The 23,153-nt window shown below is 41.5% G+C and overlaps 1 protein-coding gene across 1 annotated transcript in view; it reads left to right on the plus strand.

The window, feature by feature from the left end:
- COL20A1 (collagen type XX alpha 1 chain) overlaps positions 1-23,153 on the plus strand; it is a 210,074-nt gene that overhangs the window by 78,575 nt on the left and 108,346 nt on the right. The window contains exons 19-20 of the mRNA XM_070941127.1: positions 18,572-18,717; positions 22,167-22,296. Coding sequence (XP_070797228.1) covers positions 18,572-18,717; positions 22,167-22,296 — 276 coding nt within the window. The remainder of the gene's footprint in view (positions 1-18,571; positions 18,718-22,166; positions 22,297-23,153) is intronic.

The raw sequence follows: 23,153 nt of genomic DNA on the forward strand, positions 1-23,153 counted from the left end.
GATCTTGAAACTGAAGCTCAAATACATTGGCCACCAAATGAAAAAAGAGGAATTATTGGAGAAGATCCTGATCAGCGGTGGGTTCCACATTTTGTTACTACCGGTTCACCCCGCGTATGCTCACTTTGCGTGGACCCCTGCCTTCCAGACATGCGCCTGGTCTCAAAAACACGGCTAAATAGTATAGCATAGAGCTGGGACGGGTGGACAGGTGGGTGGTGGGCCCATCTGTGATTTCCGTTACCAATTTGTCTGAACTGGTCCGAACCAGCTGAATACCACCTCTGACCCTGATGTTGGGAAAGATGGAAGGCTGCCCCTGAAAAGCATCCGGAAGCTCCAGTTGGTACAAAATGCAGTGGCCCACTTGGTTTTGTGCAGACTACGGTGTGCACATGTATCTGTTGTGGCCCCGCCCTCTGAGCCTATCTCATCGGAGGAAGAAAGCTCCGAATATGAGGAAGAGGAGTCAGCCAGGCCTCCCTCTCCAGGCCCCTCCCCTCTGGCACTGTCTCAGGTGCCGGCCGAGGGAGAGGAGATTAGCCAGGAGCCAGGTCGCTCGGATGAGAGTGAAGGAGAGCCGTCATTCCTGGATGCACGCCAATGAAGGCGTGATAAACGGTTGCAGCAGTTAAGGAGGCATGTGTTGTGGCCCCGCCCTCTGAGCCTGTCCCATCGGAGGAAGAAAGCTCCGAGCATGAGGAAGAGGAGTCAGCCAGGCCTCCCTCTCCAGGCCCCTCCCCTCTGGCATTGTCTCAAGTGCCGGCCGAGGGAGAGGAGACAGCTGATTCGAATCAAAGTGATAATGAAACATCATTCCTGGATGCACGCCTCCGAAGGCGTGATAAACGTTTGCAGCAGCTTGGGAGGCGTGCTAGGGATTAGAACTGAGTCACTGGACCACACCCCAGAGACTATATAATAGAGGGTAGTGGTCAAAGGATCCTTGTGACGAACAAAGCAAAACCTTGGACAGTCACTAAAGCCTCATCCGGAACTGCTGGGAGGAATATTATTTCTGTTTGGACTTTCTTGAACGTTCGTATCTTATCTGTCTGTTTGTGAAAATAAAGTCCCTTGGCAGACGGTGTGTCTATCGCTGCCAAGAGGGAGATAAGAACTGGGTGCGTTCCAAAGTGTTTCTGTTGCAATATTTTCAGGATCAGACTCAATAATATTAGTGAGAGTTAAAGTTTTAAATATACTTCCTTTTATTTACAATAGGCATTCTATATTCACTGAATATTCACAGATAGAAGCGAGGAAAAGGGTGTAGGTGGCTCCTTATATATACAATGGGTGGAGCTATGAGTGGGAGTGGTGAATTATGAATACATTAAGAAGTGAAGAATAAGTTAACCCCTGATACCCCATTCATATACTATTTACACATTAGAGAATAAGGCATTTACATCTGACAAATCCCCCTCTAAATGCCGATTCGTTATACAACACCAATTACATTCAGATTCAGGACAATACAAGACATACAATTTAGATGTTAAATATTTGTGTTGCTTAGAAGGTAAAGGCTTTGTTAATATGTCAGCTAATTGTTCTGAAGTATCACAATGCACTGCTTTAATAAATCCATCCTGAGATAATTGTCTTACATGTTTAAATTTTATATCTATATGCCTGGACCTTTGTCCAATGGCATCAGATCTAGATATTTCGATGGCTGCTTTATTGTCTTCATGCATAACAAAAGGCAAAGCAGGTTTTTTCCAAACATCTGAAATTAAATCATTAAACCATACAAGGTTATTTGCAGCTTTGGATAAACAAACATATTCCGCTTCTGTCGTTGAAGTGGCTACTAGTTCTTGTTTACCAGTATACCAGTAAACTGGACAGTCATTTAAAAGAAAAATATAACCAGATGTACTTTTTCTGCATGATGTGTCTCCAGCCCAGTCCGCATCTGCATAACATGTAAGCTTTGGTTCTTTATTATTACTAGGTTCTAATACTAAGCAAAAATCCAGTGTACATTTCAGATATCTTAAAATTCTTTTAACAGCTTCCCAGTGATACATTGTTGGTTTGCTGACGTGTCTGGATAATAAATTGAGTGGTAAGGCGATATCTGGTCTAGTCCAATTAGATATATAAAGAAGTGAACCTATGATTGATCTATAAAACGTGTTATCCTTGAATTCAGGTGAAGATTCATCAGTATTTCTAAGAAAATCAGTTTGCATAGGAGTATCACAGGGTTTGGCATTGTTTAAATTGCATTTATTTAAAAGTTCTATAATCTTATCTCTCTGAGTAAGTTTGAATCCCCTTCTAGTCTTATTAATTTGAACACCGAGATATTTGTTCACTTTACCTAGAGATTTCAACGAGAAATGTTCATTTAACTTATTTACAAAAATTTCTCTTCTCTCTTTGTGTTTTCCTATATATAAAATGTCATCTACATAAATCAACACAAATTCAGTGTAATCATCATCCTTTTTGACAAAGAAACAGTTATCAGCAGTGGTAGCGTTGAAATCCATGGTCTTAAGTACTTTTACTAAACAATCATACCATCTTTTACCAGATTGTTTTAATCCGTATAAACTCTTGTTCAACAGCCAAATTTCATTTTTGTTGGTGTATTGACTGTGAGGTGCTCTTACGTATATTTCCTTATCTAGTTTTGCGTGTAGATACGCAGTTTGTATGTCATATTGAAATACATCAAGGTTGAGTGCTGATGCTACCACTAGAGCTGTTTTGACACTCTCTGTTCTTACAGTGGGGGAATACGTGTCAGTATAGTCCTCCGGATATTTCTGTGCGTAACCTTGTGCAACTAATCTAGCTTTATATAGAGTATTGCCTCCTTCTAAGTTCTTAATTTTATATATCCACCTGGTACCAATAATCGTTTTATCTTTAGGTGCAATTGCAGGTGTAAATACATTTAATCCTTGTAAACTTTCCATCTCTTTTTTCATAGCTAATTCCCATTTTTCTTTTTCTTCACGAGGGAGTTTTAACACTTCCTCATAAGTATTAGGCGTTATTGGCTCACCATCCATATGCATTATGTAATCTCTGTATTTATATGGCATTTGATTTCTGTTGTTTCTAATGGCTCTTTCAGGTTTGCTATTGTTATCATGCAAATATCTTGCTTCTTTTTTTGTTAGTGTGTCTGTCTTTATTTTGTGTTGGCTATTTGTCCAAGTTTTGGTTTTGCTTTTATATTTGTTGATATTCTGTTTTTCTATGGTCCCTTCCTCATGAGATTTTGTATCTTTACATTTATTTGGAAATATTTCATTAAGATGTAATTTAGACCAGTTGGCCTGTTCATGGAACACAGCTGTTCTGGAAACTATAAATTTGTTATTATTATCAATGAATCTGTACCCTTTGGTACCAGTTTCATATCCCATAAATCTGAGTCTTCTGGATACGTTTTCTCCCTTTCTTCTCAACTGTTTAGGTATGTGTACGTCTGCAGTGACTCCAAATATGTGCATGTGTGCTAATTTTGGTTTCCTATTATACATTACTTCATATGGTGTCTTATTTACAATACTGGACCAGGTTCTATTTTGTGTGTAATTTGAATAATGTAAGGCTTCTGACCAAAATTGTTTGCTTAAGCCAGCATCCTCCAATGTGCATCTAATCATGGTTTGTAATGTGGAATTCTTTCTCTCTGCAATCCCGTTCTGAAACGCAGAAAATGGACTAGACGTGTAATGTAGCATTCCTCTATCCTTTAACCATTGGGAGAATTCTTTAGACATAAATTCACATCCCCTATCTGTCATAATTTGTTTTATTCTGATATTGTGTTGTGTTTCTATGCGTTTGTAAAATTCCTTAAATTTTTGAAAGGTTTCATCTTTGTGTTTTAATGTATAAACAAACCCATAACGGCTATAATCGTCTACTATTGTCAGGAAGTAACGTTTTCTATAGGTGATTGATGGAGTTAATGGGCCAACTAAGTCCATGTGTACTAAGTCAAAAATTTTGTTAGTTGATCTAGTAGATTTTCTTGGTCTGGGACTAGTTTTTAGTTTTGTAGATTTACATACTGAGCATTCCAAATAGTTTTCACAATTTTTTATTTTGACACCTTCTGCGTGTTCAGTCATTTTTTGTACTACAGGAAAACTGGCATGTCCTAACTTCCTATGTAAGATGTGAGCACACTCATCATGAATTGGTTTACCTATTTTTGGTTTTTTTTCATTGTGTGCATCTGCGTGATCATGAGATATTTTACATTCATCATTGTCACTGTTACTAATATTTTCATCATCTGCTTCAATACAATCTTCCATATTTGAATCAATGTTATGCAACCATTTTTCCTTTGTTATCAGATAAGGTAGGCCTCCTTTAATCATCACAGTGCCTATATTTATTTTATTCTTCTCCAAAGTCGCTTTTCCCTTTGAGAAAACTATATTAATGTCAGAATCTCTACTTAGTTTTATGGCACTTAGTATGTTATGAGGTATTTCAGGTATTAACAATACCCCCTCTATTTTTCCTAGACCAGGCAAGGTTACATTTCCTCTGCCTAACACTTGAACCTTTTCTTGGTTAGCTACTTTTATTACAAATTTATCTTCTGTAAATGAAGACAATATATTTTTGTTATTAGTGGTGTGATTAGTTGCTCCAGAATCAATAAGCCAATTATTGTTCTCATTTTGCTGTATTTTAGTGTTGTCTTGTTTATTTAATCCATTCAGTGAACCAGATTTTCTATCCTTTGAATTATCTCTGCCCCCTCTATTCTCTTTGTAATTTGGTGGGCTTCTATATCTATGTCTATCTATGGAAGACTGTCTATAATTGTATTTGTTCCTATATTCTGACCTATGTCTTTCCTTTGAAATTTTGGGACAATCTCTTCTATTGTGTTCCCTGGATCCACAATTGTGACATTTAAATGTTTCATTATATTTTTCTTGGAAAGCTACTTTCCTATAAGGTTTGTGTTCTGTATGATTGCTAGAACGATTTCTTCTTGAATTGTCTTCTGCTATCAATTTATTGGATAGACTTTCTATGGATAAATATCCTAGATTGATAGTGTCTAAATGTGACATAAAACTGTCCCATGATGAATCAAGTGAGTTGATAATAACACTTTTCATTGTTTGGTCTGAAATTACCTCCCCCCTCAAATGCAGCTCAGCTCTTATTTTGTTTAAAGATATTAAATGCTCACTTATGGAAACCCCTGGTTTCACTCTAGATGAAAAGAAATCCTTAGACATTCTTGTGGTGGTAGCCACACTATCGCTGTGAAACAAATTAAACATGCATTGAATAATTTCTGAAACAGTCAGATTAGGTTTGATGCTATGATACATTGCAGGAGACACACTAGATATTATTAAGAAAAATGCTCTATGGTGTAAACAATCTATTTTTAAAGTCCAAGGTCTTTTTGGGGGACTAGTGATAAAAAATAGTAAATTTTCCTTCATAAAGACAACCTGGAGTTGTTGATACCATTCTTGCAAATTAATGCCATCAACCCTTAGTTTTGGGAAGTCACTGGGTAAATTTCCGACATTATTTTGTCCATTACTTACGACCTGGGGCAGTCCGTGGTCTCGCAAGTGTAGAAAATTGCAAAACGGCATGGGGATGCTCGCAACGAGTCTGCGTGGTTCTCTCGCCAGTTCATGTCTTCCCGGACCGTCTGCGTAGTTTCGCGCATGCGCGTTGTCCATTTCTTCTTTGTAGTCGTCGTGGAAGGTTCTCTCCATTGCGGCTCGCTCGCTCTGCTCTGCTTCAGACGAGTCGGTCTCTGGTTCGACCTTGGGAGTTCTGACGACGGCGGCTGCTCTCCTTTTTCTTTTGGGAGCGTTGGCACTTGCTTCGGTCTGTGGTGTAGGGCGGAATCGACAAGGCTCTCTGGGTTCGGGCGTCGGCGCTTTCGAAGTCAGGATGGGAGCGGGCAGGTCTTGAGGTATCGGCTTGCTCGCTCGCTTCTTCGGTGACTCTTTGGTAATTTTTAGTTTTGGCCCAAATGCAGCAAAAAGTGTTTTCATTGCTGATTTTATTTGGGATTTTGTTGAGTCATCTTCACTTTCTGATTCTGATTCTTCTGAGGAGTTCGAATCTTCTTTTTCATTTTCGTTGTCTGATAACGTTTTTCGCGCCAGAAATTTTGAATTGAGCATTTTGATTGGCTCTGCTTCGCTCACCTTGGAGGCCTGTTGAAACCAAGATGGCTGCCATTCAAAATTTCGCGCGGGATCACTGTTTTTCTTCTTCGTAATGACTTTTTCTGCAGTCATATCACTCACTATTTTTGGGTCTTTAGACTTCTCATTAGTGATGTTTTTCTCTCTCGCTGCTCCGCTGTTCTTCAGCATTTCTTGGAGGTTCGCGATGAGGCTTTCATCATTCTTCTGGCTTTTTAATAGTTTTAATATCTCTGACCTGAGTTCGTTATTCTCTATTTCGATTTCTTCCTGGTCATCATTTTCGTCTATTATTTCTTCGTCTTCAGTGGTGTATTCTTCGGATTCTCTCGAAATTGCGTTTGTGGATTCGTTGATTATTTCTTGTTCTGTTTCCATTTCTTTGCTGTAGGCCCTGGTGTTGGGCCTATCTTTCTTAGACATTTTTAAGTTTTTATTGAGTCAATTAACCATCCTCTGCTACCAGCTTGTTGCAATATTTTCAGGATCAGACTCAATAATATTAGTGAGAGTTAAAGTTTTAAATATACTTCCTTTTATTTACAATAGGCATTCTATATTCACTGAATATTCACAGATAGAAGCGAGGAAAAGGGTGTAGGTGGCTCCTTATATATACAATGGGTGGAGCTATGAGTGGGAGTGGTGAATTATGAATACATTAAGAAGTGAAGAATAAGTTAACCCCTGATACCCCATTCATATACTATTTACACATTAGAGAATAAGGCATTTACATCTGACAGTTTCCTTAACCCTCGGCTGGCTGTGTGGTGTGTGTGTGGGGACGGGGACAGATCAGCATGCTAGGGATTAGAACTGAGTCACTGGACCACACCCCAGAGACTATATAAGAGAGGGTGGTGGCTGATAAAACTCCGTGACGAACAAAAACGAACTTTGGCTAGTCACTTGAACAACGTCTGAAGCTGCCGAAAGGGATTTTGTTTTGCTGGACTATTTGCAATGCATATGTAATTTTATGTTATCTGTTGCAGTAAAAGCTCTTGGCAGACGGTGATTATATTGCTGCCAAGTTTGAGATAACGACCTGTGTGCGTGCCAAGTACTTTCGGCTGGCTGTGTTTGTGTGTGTGTGTGGACGGGGACAGATCAGTATCACCTCACCTGCGGGAACTGCATTGGTTGCCGATTTGCTTCCGGGTGCAATTCAAGGTGCTGGTTGTCACCTTTGTCACTAAAATTCAACCTAGATCCAGTTAGATCCAACTAGAACCAAGGAGAAATTTATTGACAGTGAAAACAATCAATCAGTGGAATGGCTTGCCTTCAGAAGTTGGGGTGCTCCAGCACTGGAGGCTTTCAAGAAGAGACTGGAGATCCATTTGTCCAGAATGGTATAGGGTAGGGGTGAAATTTTACTGGTTCAGGGTGGTTCTCCCGAACCGGTAGTGAAAATGCTACTGGTCCACCCGAACCGGTCGTAAAAAAAATGCTTTAAAAAGTAAAAAAAAAAAAAGTTCCGATGATCGTACGACACAGCTGATCATCTAAACTTTTAAAAAACTTTTTTAAAGCATTTTTTTTTTTTTTACTATCAGTTTGGGCAATAGCTAGTAAAAAAAATGCTTAAAAAAGTAAAAAAAAGTTCCGATGATCGTGCGGCACAGCTGATCAGCTGAACTTTTTTTTACTTTTTAAAAACATTTTTTTACTACCAGTTCGGGCAATAGCTAGTAAAAGAATGCTAAAAAACGTTTTTAAAAAAGGTTCCGACAATCAGGTGTGACAATCAGCTGTGCGATCGTTGGAACCTTTTTTTTAACTTTTTTAAAGCATTTTTTTTACTACCAGTTAGGGCGAATCGGTAGTAAAAAATGCTTTAAAAAGTAAAATAAAAATGTTGGACACCCAATCACATGACCTGCCCACCCAATCACATGACCTGCACCAAGCCATGCTCACCAAGCCACACCCACAGAAACCGGTAGGGAAAAATTTTGCATTTCACCACTGGTATAGGGTCTTCTATTTGAACAGCGGGGGGTGGACTAGAAGTCCCTTCCAACTTTGTTATTCTGTATTCTAGTACATAGAATAATTTTAATTTTTGGGGTTTTAAATTGGCCAAATCTATTTAATTATTTTAATTTTTAATTATTGTTGTGTCTTGTGTTTTTAAATTGGCTGTACACCGCCCTGAGTCCTTCGGGAGAAGGGCGGTATAGAAATAAAATTATTATTATTATTATTATTAGAATTACACCGCCATCTGCCTAAAGGCTAATGGCCTTAAGAGACATATTCTGCAGGAATTGATCTGGTCTCCTTTCAAAGCCACTTACACCAGAAGCCAACACCCCATCTTGGCACAGCATATTCCACAAACTGGGGCACTGATGACCTCCAAGCTCAGAGAGCACCAAGGACCCACAGTTGGTGACGTATCACATGAAAAAAAAAATTTTTTTTTTTCCTTCTGTGGCACTTAAAAACTTTTTCTAGACAGCTGGATTTGTTGCCGTCTGGTTTTGCTATTGTGGGAAATGAGGAAGATTGCTTCCTGTTCACAATATCTTTGCCATGTATTGCCAGTATTTTCACTCTTAAACATCAATCATATCTCATCGAAGCAAGCTTTCTCTCAGCTAAAGAGCCCCCACTGTTACATCCTCTCCTCCTACAGAAGACGTCCAAGATGTAGAAGGATCTGAGTCACTGTCTCCACCTCCACATTTCCCATCTGGGGGAGAGGGGGAGGGAAATGTATCCACTTTATATTTATGTTCCTGAATTGAAAAAGAAGAGGTGAAAAACGCTGTTTTTTATTAGCCTGCATGGCGTCTTAAATATATTACCTAAGGAGAAGGGACGCGGTGGATCAGTGACTAAGATGCTGAGCTTGTCGATCGAAAGGTCGGCAGTTAATCGGTTTGAATCCCTAGTGCTGCATAACGGGGTGAGCTCCCGTTACTTGTCCCAGCTTCTGCCAACCTAGCAGTTCGAAAGCACGTAAAAAATGCAAGTAGAAAAATAGGGACCACCTTTGGTGGGAAGGTAGCAGCGTTCCGTGCGCCTTTGGCGTTGAGTCATGCCAGCCACATCAATATCAATATAATCGTAAGGATACAAGCAACAAATTTACAGTCATAAGTGGGAGGAGCTGGGTTATAGGAATGATGAGAAGATTAATAATAATAGTAATGCAGGCTTAGTGAATATTTTGACAGTGTTGAGGGAGTTATTTGTTTAGCAGAGTGATGGCATTCGGGAAAAAAATGTTCTTGTGTCTAGTTGTTTATTTATTTATTTATTTATTTATTTTATTGAATTTCTATACCGCCCTACTCCCGAAGGACTCAGGGCGGTGAACAGCCATAAAATAAAACACATACATATACAAAATTTAAAATCGAATAAAATGAATTAAATAAGTTTGGCTGAATTAATACCCATAATTTAAAATACCCATATTTTAAAATACATTAAAATTTAAAATTTGCACTTAAAAGGGAGAAGATTTAGGCGAGGCCAGCTTGATGAAATAACAGTCTTCAGCTCGCGGTGGAAGGTGCGCAGATCCGGAATCCTCCATATCTCTGGGGGGAGCTCGTTCCAGATCGTCGGTGCCCCTACAGAGAAGGCTCTCCCCCTAGGGGCCGACAGCCGACATTGTTTGGCCGACGGCACCTGGAGGAGCCCCTCTCTGTGGGAGCGTACTGGTCGGTGGGAGGCTATTGATGGTAGTAGGCGGTCCCGTAAGTAACCAGGTCCTAAGCCATGTTCTGGTGTGCAGCGCTCTATAGCAGGGGTCACCAACCTTTCGGACTTCAGGGACCACTAATTCATAATTTTAAATCCCGTGGACCACTAATATGATCTGCCTAATGACCGGCTGGTGGGCGTGGCTAGGTGGTCATGTGACTGGGTGGGCGTGGCCAACTCGATGTCACTCACGTTGAGGGGCACCTCGCCAGCCTCTACTAGCCCTCCCCTCCCAGCCATTCCTCGCCTGCCCGCCTGGGCTCCTTAAGGCCCCAACAGGAAGCAGTTGTTGGAGCTAAGCAAACTGCGTGCACGCAGTTTGTGCACTCAGTGTCTCAAAGGTTCACCATCACTGGCATAGGGTCTTCTGCTTGAGCAGGGCGTTGGACTAGAAGACCTCTAAGGTCTCTTCCGAGTTATTCTGTATTCATACTTTAGAGAGGAAACAAATTCTTGCAAAGAAAAAAAAAATCTACCAGGAGCATCTATTTTAAAAAAAAACAACACATCCAAAATGTTAGGAACACAGGCATTTGAGTCAAATTCTGCTGCTGACATTACTTGTGGGCCTCCTATGTGGTAGTAGAATGAGTAGATCAGTTGCAATCCTTTACTTCTCCATGGTGTATTTTAAAGTATCCACGGCCTGGAGGAAAATATGCTCAATAAAACGTTTGGTTTGGCTCCAGTGAGACAAAAACTTTGCAATCAAAAGGAGAGGGACCATTCAGGTTCAACACAACAATATGAGATTTCTCTCAGCTCTGCTAAAAACCAAAAAAACACAGAGGAAACACCGAAAACACCGATGTTTTTATTGTGGGTACTGTATTTTTCAGAGTATAAGACACACTTCCCCCCCCCCAAAAGAGGGTGAAAATTTGGATGCATCTTATACACTGAATATAGCCACACACACACACACACACACCGCTGCCCCCCTCCCGGAAAATGGGGAGCATTGTGACGGCAATAGACTATGGCAATCCCTGCAGCCTGAAACAGCTGATCTTCGGGAGCCCGATCCAACCGACAATCACCTGCTTGTGCTAATCAGGCTGTGCTGAAGCTGAAGCTGAAGCTAAACGGTCTGTTTGCTGCAAGGAGGCAAATTGCTGGGAGGAAGAGGCAGATTTTATTTTTCTTGTACTAATCAGGCTGTGCTGAAAATGAAACTGAAACAGGCGGTTTGCTGTTTGCTGCAAGGAGGCAAATTGCTGCGAGGCAGAGGCAGGTTTTTTTTTCTTGTTTTCCTCCCCAAAAAAGGTAGGTGCATCTTATAGTCCAGAGCATTTTATACTTCAAAAAATATAGTAAATGTTTTCTGAGTGAAGTATCTCCCCTTGAGAAGAATGATGGCCTTGTCTGAACTCAAAGTGTTGTAGGAAGAAATGTCCATCTGGGTTCAGTTCCAAATGGGGAGAAAGACACTGGAAACACGGAGGCTGCTTGGAAGATTGGTTTTAATGGTGAAGCAGAACCACCAAGCACGTGTGATTCTGGGTAGCTGAACACATGGAGTGGTGAGAGAGATATATTTATACCCTCTCTTGGGTCTTGCCCTAGAGCTTCCTGTTCCTGTGTAAGAAATGTATCCTATTGGTTGTCAGATTCTCAGGCGGCTATGCAGGGTCCAGCTAACCCTGTAGGCTGTCTGTGTCCCAGGCTTGGTTGAATCTTGCTGGGTGATGATGTAATTAGAGGTTTGTGTTCTGAAAGGGTGTTGGGCAATTCCTATTATGGCTTAATGGTTTTGTCCTGGTTTGGATCTTGAGTGAGGGCTAATCCTATCACCCTGGAGCTGAAGGCCTTTTGTCTTGTAGATAAGATGGCCCAGTCTTTCTGGGGCTATTAACAAAGGTGGGGGCTGCTTTCCAAGAGCATGTTTCTCCTTTTCTCATCTAGGGAAATATAATATTCTGCCTTTTTAATGTTTCCTAAAATATTTCATTCTTCTAGGAGGGGAGTGGGTGCTAACTTTCTTAAGTGCAATGGCCAGCTTTCCCCAAATTATACCTAAAAACGTTTTGATTCATTGTCCAATTGGATGTAATTTGCCACCCAAGTAATTATTGTTCAGTTGCTAAGTGATGCCTGACTCTTTCCGACCCCATGGACCACATGATGCCAGCCCCCCTCTTCTTCACTGTCACGCGGAGTTTGCCCAAAATCATGTTCAATGTGCCAATGACACCATCTAACCATCTCATCCACTGCTATCCTCTTCTCCTTTTAGCCTTCCATCTTCCTCAACATCGGGGTCTTTTCCAACAAGTCCTCTCTTCTCATTTGGTGGCCAAAATATTTGAGCTTCAGCTTCAGGATCTGTCCTTCCAAAGGACAGTTAGGGTTGAGTTCCTTTAGGATCGACCGATTGGATCTCCTTGGGCCGTTCAAGGGAGTCTTCTTCAGCACCACTATTCGAAAGCACACCCAAGTATAGAATTGTTAAAATAGACAATTGCAATGTAGTTTAATGTTTTGGGACTGCATCAGTGGTGGGTTCCAACCGGCGTTACTACTGGTTCTCTTCGTGCACATGCTTCGCGCGCGATCGCCACATGCTTGCTCGCTTCGCTTGCATGCGCACCAAACTTGCGCTCTGCACAAGCGCATTAGGTATCTGCCCATATGAGGTGCAGCAATTCACTCTGCCACACCTATCAGCTGGGCTAAAAAAGAAGAAATAAAGGTAGGAATAACACGGGGGCGGGCAGAAGGGTCCAGCTCCCAGACAAAGAGAACCGGTTCGGTGATGTCACATCGTCACTGCTATCAGCTCAGCCGAACCGGGCCGAACCAGGAAGAACCCACTGCTGGATTGCATCATGGCCTGGAACTGGCTGACCATCTCAGCCCGCTGAGTTTCCAGGAGCCTGTACCTGGCCTTGCACTCCCGCAGGTCTTCCCTCTGCTTGGAAAGCCTATGCTCATAGTCCTCAGTGAGGTATTTCTGCTGAGTCTCCTTCTCAGTGAGATCCAATTTAAACTGAGCCAGCTGTTTTGCCAACTCTTTCTCTTGGTGGCTGTTTAAGCTCCAAAAACTGTTTCCTGTTGGGGCCCTAAGGAGCCCGGGCGGGGAGCCGAGGAGTGGCTGGGAGGGGAGGGGTAAGTAGAGGCCGTCGAGGTGCCCCTCGATGTGAGTGACATCGAGTTGGCCATGCCCACCCAGTCACATGACTATCTAGCCATGCCCACCCAGCGGTCATTAGGCAGATCATATTAGTGGTCCGCGGGATTTAAAATTATGAATTTAGTGGTCCCTGAGGTCCGAACGGTTGGTGACCCCAGTTTAATGGTCTTCTGTGACAGGAATCACATTCATTTTTTTTAGCTCACTTCCAAATGCAGATTTAATTGATGGAGCAGAAAGTCTCCCATTTTTTTGAGGGCAGTCTTAAATATTTACCTCCAAGTCATTCCTGGACACTTTCCCTGTTTATGTGACCAAAATGGCCAACCATTTTGTTGATTTTTTTAATGACACTTCAGCTGCTCTGTTTATTTTTATTTTCTATTAGTTTTTCCTTTTTTTATTGTTTTGATCTATTTGATTGTAAGCTGCCCAGAATCACTTATGTGAAATTGGGCGGATATATAAATCAAACAAACAAGCAAAGCAAATTCCCTGTTTTCACCTTAAAAACTGAACTGGTAATTCAAGCTACCATAGCTGACTTAGAAAATCGTCTCCATGGGACATATAGAGTTGAACTAATGATTGTTTGAAAAAACTTGTGAATGAGAGTTTGTGGCAAATTCAGGATCCTTTTTTGCTTTCATTTTGGATATGCCAGTATCTCTGCTTCTCCTGCTTTCAATTCAAGTATTCCTCAACCTACAACCATTCATTTAGTAAACATTCAAAGTTACAACGACACTGAAAAAAGTGACTTATGACTGTTTTTCACACTTACAACCATGGCAGCATCCCCATGGTCATGTTATCAAAATTTGGATGCTTGGTTATTGGCTCATACTTATGACGGTTGCAGTGTCCTGGGGTTACGTGTTTCCCTTTTGCGACCTTCTGACAAGCAAAGTCAATGGGGAAGCCAGATTTACTTAACAACCATGTTACTAATGGAACAATTAGCAATAGCAATAGCACTTAGACTTGTATATTGCTTCACAGTGCTTTACAGCCCATTGTACGCAATTTACAGAGTCAGCCTATTGCCCCCAACAATCTGGGTCCTCATTTTACCGACCTCGGAAGGATGGAAGGCTGAGTCAACCTTGAGCCTGGTGAAATTTGAACTGCCAAATTGCAGTCAGCAGAAGTAGCCTGCAGTACTGCATTCTAACTACTTTGCCACCCTGCCTCAATTGCGGTGATTTACTTAACAACTGTGGCAAGAAAGGTCGTAAAATCAGGCAAAACTATAGGAGATGACCTGGCTGAGCTTGAGAGAGGGGGTCAAACATGTCATCAGTCTCGAATCCCTTTGTGCCCACAAGAGATCCAAGTCCAGTCCACCATAAATTCAGTTGACTCTTATCTACCGCCAATTTGCTTTAACCGTTAGTAGTTCAGATTCTTGTAGAGAGTTTTTCAGCTTGCAATGAATGTTTAGATTCATTCGAACCACCCAGATCATCTGATTCCCCTGGTGCTTGGAAAAAACTCACAAAACAACTGTGTTAGGATATTGAATTTAGTAGCTGGAACAGTAAAGTGTACAATAGGCCAAAACACACAGTTGTATAGTTGATTAGTTGGAGCAGGGGTGGCTCCAACTATGGCTCCTTTATGACTTGTGGCATTCAATTCCCAGAATTCCTGAGCCAGCATTGTTGGCTCAGGAATTCTGGGAGTTGAAGTCCACAAGCCATAAAAGGGCCCTGGTTCCCCACCCCTAAATTAGAGAGTGCTGACTCATGCATGACGCAATCTACCCTATGATTGGTTGCCGTGGTTATAAAGGGGGAGTTTCCCTTTTTTTCCCGCCTTTTTTCTTCTATGTGTTCTGTATACTGTTTAATTTACCTCACAATTTTCCTGACTATCTTGTGTTGTTACTTTTTGGATGATAACACAAGTTTATTTTAGTGTCTCCAATTTCATCTGCGCAATTCCATGACAAACCGTTCTGCATAGCAACAGAAATGTTAGGCTCAACTGCAGTCGTAAATCAAGGATCACCTGTAGCAGCAAATCCACCAGATTTATCTCAAGTTCAGTCCAAGTCTCTACAAAGATAATCAAACTCACCGGCAGATACATCTGTACAATATAACAAAAAGTGTCTAGTCATAACATGGTTATAAGATTTCCCTATATCTGGAATCTGATGATTTTCAACTTCAGAATCCACTGAATCCACTGAATTCACTGAATCCACTGAATCCAGAAACAAAGGATCATTCTTGATATGAGTGGCTGGAATGAAAAATAGGAACTGATATATATATGTAGTCCTCGACTTATGACCACAACTGAGCCCAAAATTTTGGTCGCTAAGTGAGATGGTTGTTAAGTGAGTTTTCTCCACTTTGTGACTTTTCTTGCCATAGTTGTTAAGGGAACCAGTGCAGTTAGTAACACGGTAATTAAGTGGATCTGGCTGCCCCATTGACTTCGCTTGTCAGAAGGTCACAAAAGGACACTGCAACCCGTCATAAATATGAGTCAGTTGCCAAGTGTCCGAATTTTGATCACAAGGGGATGCTGCAACAACCATAACTATGAAAAACAGCCATGGCACTTTTTTCAGTGCTGTTATAACGTTGGTCACTAAATAAATGGTTGTAAATTGAGGATTACCTGTACTATGTTCATCCTTCTTGCCATTTTTGTGCTGCTATTCTCCTAATTCAAATCTGTTGGTCTTGTTCATAAAAAAAAAAAAATCATTATTTCGTGTTCTCTCTTTGCTTCAGGCTCTAACAGGGCAATCATGTTTTAATGGAAAGCTTTATGATTGATTGATTAATTGATTACGTGCCATCAATGGAGATAGATTTTCTCCACAATAATCTGGGTAAAATGAAATAAAATATATACAAAAGGAACTTGTTTTTTATGTGCCAAGGCATTTTCACTTCTCCCCGTCTGCGTGCCTCCGTGTCTCCCCTGTCCTATTTCATACATGACCCTCATATTTTTGTCCCACATTTTATTTATTTATTTATTTATTTATTTATTTATTTATTTATTTATTTATTTATTTATTTATTTTATTAGTTCGATTTATATGCTGCCCTCCTCCGGAGACTCAGGGCGACTTACAATGCATTAAGTAATAGCCTTCATACTTTTGTATATACCTGCTTAGTAGGGCTTTTTGGGCCCCCCTAAGCGGTGTTCTATTTTATACAAAGTCAGCTTATTGCCCCCACAATCCGGGTCCTCATTTTACCTACCTCGAAAGGATGGAAGGCTGAATCAACCTTGATAGCCCATATCAGTTTATGACTCTTTTCCTGAATTTATTTGGAATTTATTCCTGCTGCCACTCCAGAATGGTGGTGATGATTGCATTTATGTCCCATCTTTCTGCTTTTTTTTTTTTTTTTTTTGGGTGACTTCCAACCTCAAGACAAAATGCAAACATAAAGCATGAGCATAAAAATTCATGCAATTACCATAAAAATTAGTATCAGTATAATTAGAATCAGAAGAGCTACAGGAACAGAAGTCCCTCTCCGGAATGCAAGAAAGCTTCTGGCTGTGCAAAATCCCCCAGTGTTCCTTCTTTGAATATTTTTTGTGGGGTTTTATCACTTTCTACTTGACATTCTGAGGCCCTTGCAAAATCATTTTTTATTTTCCAAGGTTCCGGAGGGAGCTCGTAACATTATCCAAGAGAGTATAAATTCTGTTTCACATTTTCCGTGGGGTTATTTTTAATCAGTATCGCATCAATAAAAATGATTTGTATTATTTATCTGGGTCTGAAATGTCTTATTGGCTGCACGGTTAATCAGCAAATGTATATTGTCTCCGAACAGATAATGGAATTGGGTCTTTGGCCAAAGATCTCTACTGATGGAGATTAGTAGGAAATACTCTTGAATTAATTTCCTACAATTGGAAAATGTAGCAATTTCAACCATAGAGGGACAGTGGGAAGGGTAAAAGGGGAATTACAGAAGGCTTAGGATAAATGAAGGGCTTGTGTCAGGTATGAAGAATCCAAACTATAGAGTAGTGGCCATAATTGTGGAAATCTTTTGGGAAAAGTGTATTTTTGAGGTTTGATGGCTAATAACATCACTTTTTTTAGGAGTTTCAAGATAATCCTATTCCACTGCTGGAATGGCCTGGGAATAGCCCAGACCTTAACCCAATTGAAAATCTATGGAGCCGACTAAAGAAACTTGTTAGTCAAAAGTGACCCAGCAATAAAACCCAGTTAATAGAAGCAAGCATTCAATCTTGGTTTCACATTATAACAGCAGCAGAACTAAAAGACTTGGTTCACTCCATGGGAAGACGTTGTAAGGCCGTAATTCAGTGGTGGGTTTCAAATTTTTTTACTACCAGTTCTGTGGGTGTGGCTTGGTGGGTGTGGCAGGGGAAGGATACTATAAAATATCCATTCCCTCCCCACTCCAGGGGAAGGTTACTGCAAAATCCCCATTTCCTCCCGATCAGCTGGGACTTGGGAGGCAGAGAATAGATGGGAGTGGGGCCAGTCAGAATTTTTACTACCGGTTCTTCGAACTACTCAAAATTTCCACAACCAGTTCTCCAGAACTGGTCAGAACCTGCTGAAACCCACCTCTGCCGTAATTCATGCTAAAGATTACCCAACTAAGTATTAACTGACATGGTGATAATTTTTGTATATCTCGTTTTTTCTACGTGTTTCACTTTCCTTCTTTATACTATAACTGCTATTCTAATAGCAAATCCTTCATAAAAGTTATTGCATTGCATTCTTGATTAAATTATCTTTCCATTGATATATAATTTTATGGTACTACTCCCAAAAAAAGTAGTGTTATTAGCTAGTTTTAGAAAATACACTTTTCCCAAAAGGTTTCCACAATTTTGGCCACTACTGTACATTAAATTCTAAATAAGATGATTTATTACTCATGCCTATACTCAAGAATCTAGTTAACTAATGGTCAGCACTAAAATTGGCACTGTGGGTAGTCCCCAATTTACAATAGTTCATTTAATGATCGTTCGAAGTTACAATGGCACTGAAAATTGTGACTTATGACCATTTTTCACACTTAACGACCATTTCAGCATCCCCATGGTCAGGCAATCAGAATTCAGACACTTGGCAACTGACTCATATTTATGACGGTTCCTTGGTCATGTAATCCCCTTTTGTGACCTTCTGACAAGCAAAATCAACATAGAAGATAGATTGACTTAACAAGCGTGTTACTAATTTAACACCTGCAATGATTCACTTAACAGCTGTGGCAAGAGAAGTCGTAAAATGGAGAAAACTCACTTAACAAATGTCTCATTTAGGAACAGAAATTTTGGGCTCAATTGTGGTTGTAAGTTGAGGACTACCTGTATTTAAGATTTAATGGAATTCAAGAGGGGTTGGCATTAGGCTGTTTGTGGGAACGTAATGACTCCAGACTAATATCTCTCTTGACTCTTTCCCCAAGCTTTGCCCATCCTTTTCATACAACTCGGTTCTCACATCCATAAGATTGCTCTTCTGGATTTTCTTCCTTTTCAGCTGCCAAGAACCCACCCACAAATCTCTATGTGGATTCGGAGACCCCCAGCAGCCTTCGGGTTCACTGGACTCCTCCTGATGCTGCAGTTCAGCACTACAGAATCAGCTACAGTCCAGAACGGAGTCACAGCAAGCAGCAGGAAACGGTATGCAGAATGGCCAGGCAAGACCCAATTCCCATCACATGGGTTCAAAGTTTGGTATTTAATGGAAATCTAGATATAGATGGAAAATATCTTCGGGCAAAATCATGGAGAAATCTAGTAATGAGAGCTATGTGTGGTGACTTGCTGGTTTCCTTCCTTCCTTCCTTCCTTCCTTCCTTCCTTCCTTCCTTCCTTCCTTCCTTCCCCATTTTCACCCTCCCATCCTCTCTCTCTCTCCCTCCTAAAAATCTTTCTTCCCTCCTTCCTCCCGCCTTCCCTCCCTCCTTCCTTCCTTCTCTCTCCCTCCCTTCTTCTCATCTCTTTTTCTTTCCTTCCCATCTCGCCCTCCCTCCTTCCTTCCTTGCTTCTTTTCTTCCTTCCTTTTCTTCCTCACTCCGTCTCTCCTAAAAATCTTCCTCCCTCCCCCCTCCCATCTTCCCTTCCTTCCTTCCTTCCTTCCTTCCTTCCTTCCTTCCTTCTTTCCTTCCATCCATCCATCCATCCATCCTTCCTTCCCCACTTTCATCCTCCCACCCTCTCTCTCTCCCTCCTAAAAATCTTCCTTCCTTCCTTCCTTCCTTCCTTCCTTCCTTCCTTCCTTCCTTCCTTCCTCCCTCCCTCCCTCCCTCCCTCCCATCTCTTTTTCTTTCCTTCCCATCTCGCCCTCCCTCCCTCCTTCCTTCTTTTTTTCCTTCCTTTTCTTCCTCGCTCCCTCCCTCCCTCCTAAAAATCTTCCTCACTCTCCCTGCCTTCTTCCCATCTCTTTTTCCTTCCTTCCCATCTCTCCCTTCCTCCCTCCCTCCCTCCCTTCCTTCCATTTGTATAGCTCCCCGCCACATATGTGTGACTGGGCAGTTTCCAATAATTAACACATCAATAAAAGCAACAAAACACAAGTAAAAGAAGCCCAAATACATAAAAGCATGTCAAAACCATATTAAAACCATAATACATTAGCTGAGTTACCAGAAACATCCACAGCACTCACCATATCCGTTCAATGAGCTCTGCACCACAACTGGATCGTCAACCCAGATGGCAAAAACCTGTCTTCAAAGAGGTCAGGACCAATCTAACCTTTGTTTGAATTTCTGGTTAACAGAGGGATAGAATCAAGATCATGTGAAGTGTTAATATCACTTGATAATGTCTTGGTAAAACCACATTTCATCCAAGTTCAACCTATTTCTCCAAAGCAACGGTCATGTGCCACTTTTTTCAGTGCTATTGTAACTTTGAACAATTTATTTATTTATTGGTTTGATTTATATGCCACCCTTTTCCGGAGACTCAGGGCGGCTTACAATGCTTTTAAGCAATAGCCTTCATACTTTTGTATATACCTGCTTAGCAGGGCTTTCGACCCCCCTCCCCAAGCAGTCTTCTTTTTTATACAAAGTCAGCTTATTGCCCCCACAAACCGGGTCCTCATTTTACCTACCTCGAAAGGATGGAAGGCTGAGTCAACCTTGAGTCTGGTGAGATTTGAACTTGCAGTAATTGCAGGCAGCTGGTGTTACTTAACAGTGCTTTAGTCTGCTGCGCCACAAAGGCTCTTTTTACTAAATTACTAAAGGAATTTACTACAATTACTAAAGGAATGGTTGTTAAGTCTAAGGTTACCTGTATTAATGCATGTGAGCTGTTAAAATGGAAATATAGCCCCCTTTCTACATTTTAAAGAAACATTATTATTATTATAATGTGGAGGGTCTAGAAAGAGTGCAGAGGAGAGCAGCAATGATGATTAGGGGACTGGAGACTAAAACATATGAAGAACAGGTTGCAGGAACTGGGTATGTCTAGTTTAATGAAGAGAAGGACTAGGGGAGACATGATAGCAGTGTTCCAATATCTCAGGGGCTGCCACAAAGAAGAGGGAGTCAAGCTATTCTCCAAAGCACCTGAGGGCAGGACAAGAAGCAATGGGTGGAAACTAATCAGGGAGAGAAGCAACCTAGAACTAAGGAGAAACTTCCCGACACTGAGAACAATTAATCAGTGGAACAACTTGCCTCCAGAAGTTGTGAATGCTCCAACACTGGAAGTTTTTAAGAAGACGTTGGATAACCATTTGTCTGAAGTGGTGTAGGGTTTCCTGCCTAAGCAGAGGGTTGGACTAGAAGACCTCCAAGGTCCCTTCCAACTCTGTTATTCTGTTATTATTTTTAAAGTGTCTTTTCCGAGGGACTTCCACCATGTATAAGAAGAAATAAACAGAGAGATACCGATTCAAGGTCAAACCCTAGATTTTATAATTGAAGAAAAATTTTAAAATGGTTCTCCCAGTCTCACCTCTTACTGTGCGGACTTGATAGCATAATAAATTTCAATCAAGGAGAATTGGATTCCAATTTCTGGATAAGCGTTACCCTTTGCTGGAGGATTATGGATCAGACACAGTGTCTCACTAAACTATTTCACAAATTGTCTTGTGCCAGAAACAGGAGCACGAATAGGTCCCTGATAACATTGGATATAAGAAGTCTTCGACTTGCAACCATTTCATCTAGTGACAATTTGAAGTTACAACGACACTGAAAAGAATGACTTCCAAACGGTCCTCCTACTTACGACCCCATGGTCATGTGATCCAAATTTGGACGTTTTTAGCATGTATTTACAATGGCTGCAGTATTCCGGGATTGGACAAGACTTCGCAACTAACAACTACAATATCAGGGGTGGCCTGCTGGGGTTTCGCAGGGGTTCGCAGGGGTTTGGGAGAACCTCTAGCTAAGATTCTGTGCAGTTTGGAGAACCCCCAAATCCCACTCCTGGCTGGCCCTGCTCACCCCGCCCCTCCCCTCCCAGGAATCCCCACGCGGCCCATTTTGGATGCAGGTAAGTGCAGGATGCTCACGGAGGCTCGGGGAGGGCGAAAAACGGGTCTACCGGAAGTTCAGGAAGGCCAGAAATGGGCCTGTTTCCAGCATTCAGAGGGTCTCTGGAGCCTGGGGGGGCCATTTTCGCCCTTCTGGAGGCTCGAGGAAAGCCTCCATAGCCCGGGGAGGGCAAAAACGCCTAGGGTATGGCCTAGTCGGCTCCTGCACCTGACATGGTGCAGGCCATACCCACCATGGCCATGCCTACCCAGCAACCAGGCAGAGAACCCTTTGCTAAAATTTTTAAAGCCCACCCCTGCCTAATATATAAGTAACCCAGGTTCAAATCCCAGAAGGGTATGGCTAGCTGACGAGAGCTAAATAGCTTGAAATAGATCTATACTTGTCTCCCTTTATTTCTTTGTCGGTAAATATAAATTCAACTCAAAAACTGTCAAAAAATTTCTCCTTAGTTCTAGATTGCTTCTCTCCTTGAAAGCTTTGCATCCATTGCTTCTTGTCCTGCCTTCAATTATTCAGTTGTTACAGTAATTGTCCTGTTTGAGTCTTAAAATCACATCACCTTGCTTAGGTTGTAAAAGTGTTATGTTCTCCTTTCCACAGATCACAGTCTCTGGCAGGATCCAGTCCATTGTTCTCCATTCTCTCCTGCCTGCTAGAGTTTATACAGTAATCGTAATTGCAGTCTACGCTGCAGGAGAGAGTGACCCTGTATCTGTCATTGGCCGAACAGGTGAGTCCATCCATCATTTGGATTCTTGTCCTTTATACCTTCTTTTACTTCTTGTTTTCTTCTGAAGCTTTATGTAGGTGCTCTTTGCTGTAGATACTCCAATAATTGTGAGGGGCAAGAAAGGATGAGGATTAGAGTGAAATAAAGTCATTTTTGTTGGCTTGAAACTCAACATTAAGAAAACTGAGATCATGGCATCCGGCCCTCTCAATTCCTGGCAAATAGATGGGGAAGAAATGGAGGTAGATTTATTTTTCTAGGATGGGGACTGCAGCCAAGAAATTAAAAGACGCTTGCTCCTGGGGAGGAAAGCTATGACAAATCTAGATAGCTTGCTAAAAAGCAGAGACATCACCCTGCCAACAAAAGTGCATATAGTCAAGGCGATGGTTTTCCCAGTTGCAATGTCTGGCTGTGAAAGTTGGACCATAAGGAAGGCTGAGCGCCAAAGAATTGAGGCCTTTGAACTCTGGTGCTGGAGAAGACTCCTGCGAGTCCCTTGGACTGCAAGGCGATCAAACCGGTCAGTCATAGAGGAGATCAACCCTGACTGTTCCTTAGAAGGCCAGATCCTGAAGATGAAACTCAAATACTTTGGCCACCAAATGAGAAGGAAGGAAGGACTCACTGGAGAATAGCCTAATGCTGGGAAAGATTGAGGGCAAAAGAAGAAGGGGACAACAGAGAACGAGGTGGCTGGATGGAGTCACTGAAGCAGTCGGCGTGAGCTTAAATGGACTCCAGAGGATGGTAGAGGACAGGAAGGCCTGGGGGAACGTTGTCCATGGGGTTGCAATGGGTCGGACACGACTTTGCAACTAACAACAAAGGTCATTTTTGTTGGGTGAGATATATAG

This window comes from Pituophis catenifer, unplaced genomic scaffold (genome assembly GCF_029215685.1).
Source record: "Pituophis catenifer annectens isolate HBS135680 unplaced genomic scaffold, rPitCat1.0.hap2 SCAF_3, whole genome shotgun sequence".
NCBI classification, from domain to species: domain Eukaryota; kingdom Metazoa; phylum Chordata; class Lepidosauria; order Squamata; family Colubridae; genus Pituophis; species Pituophis catenifer.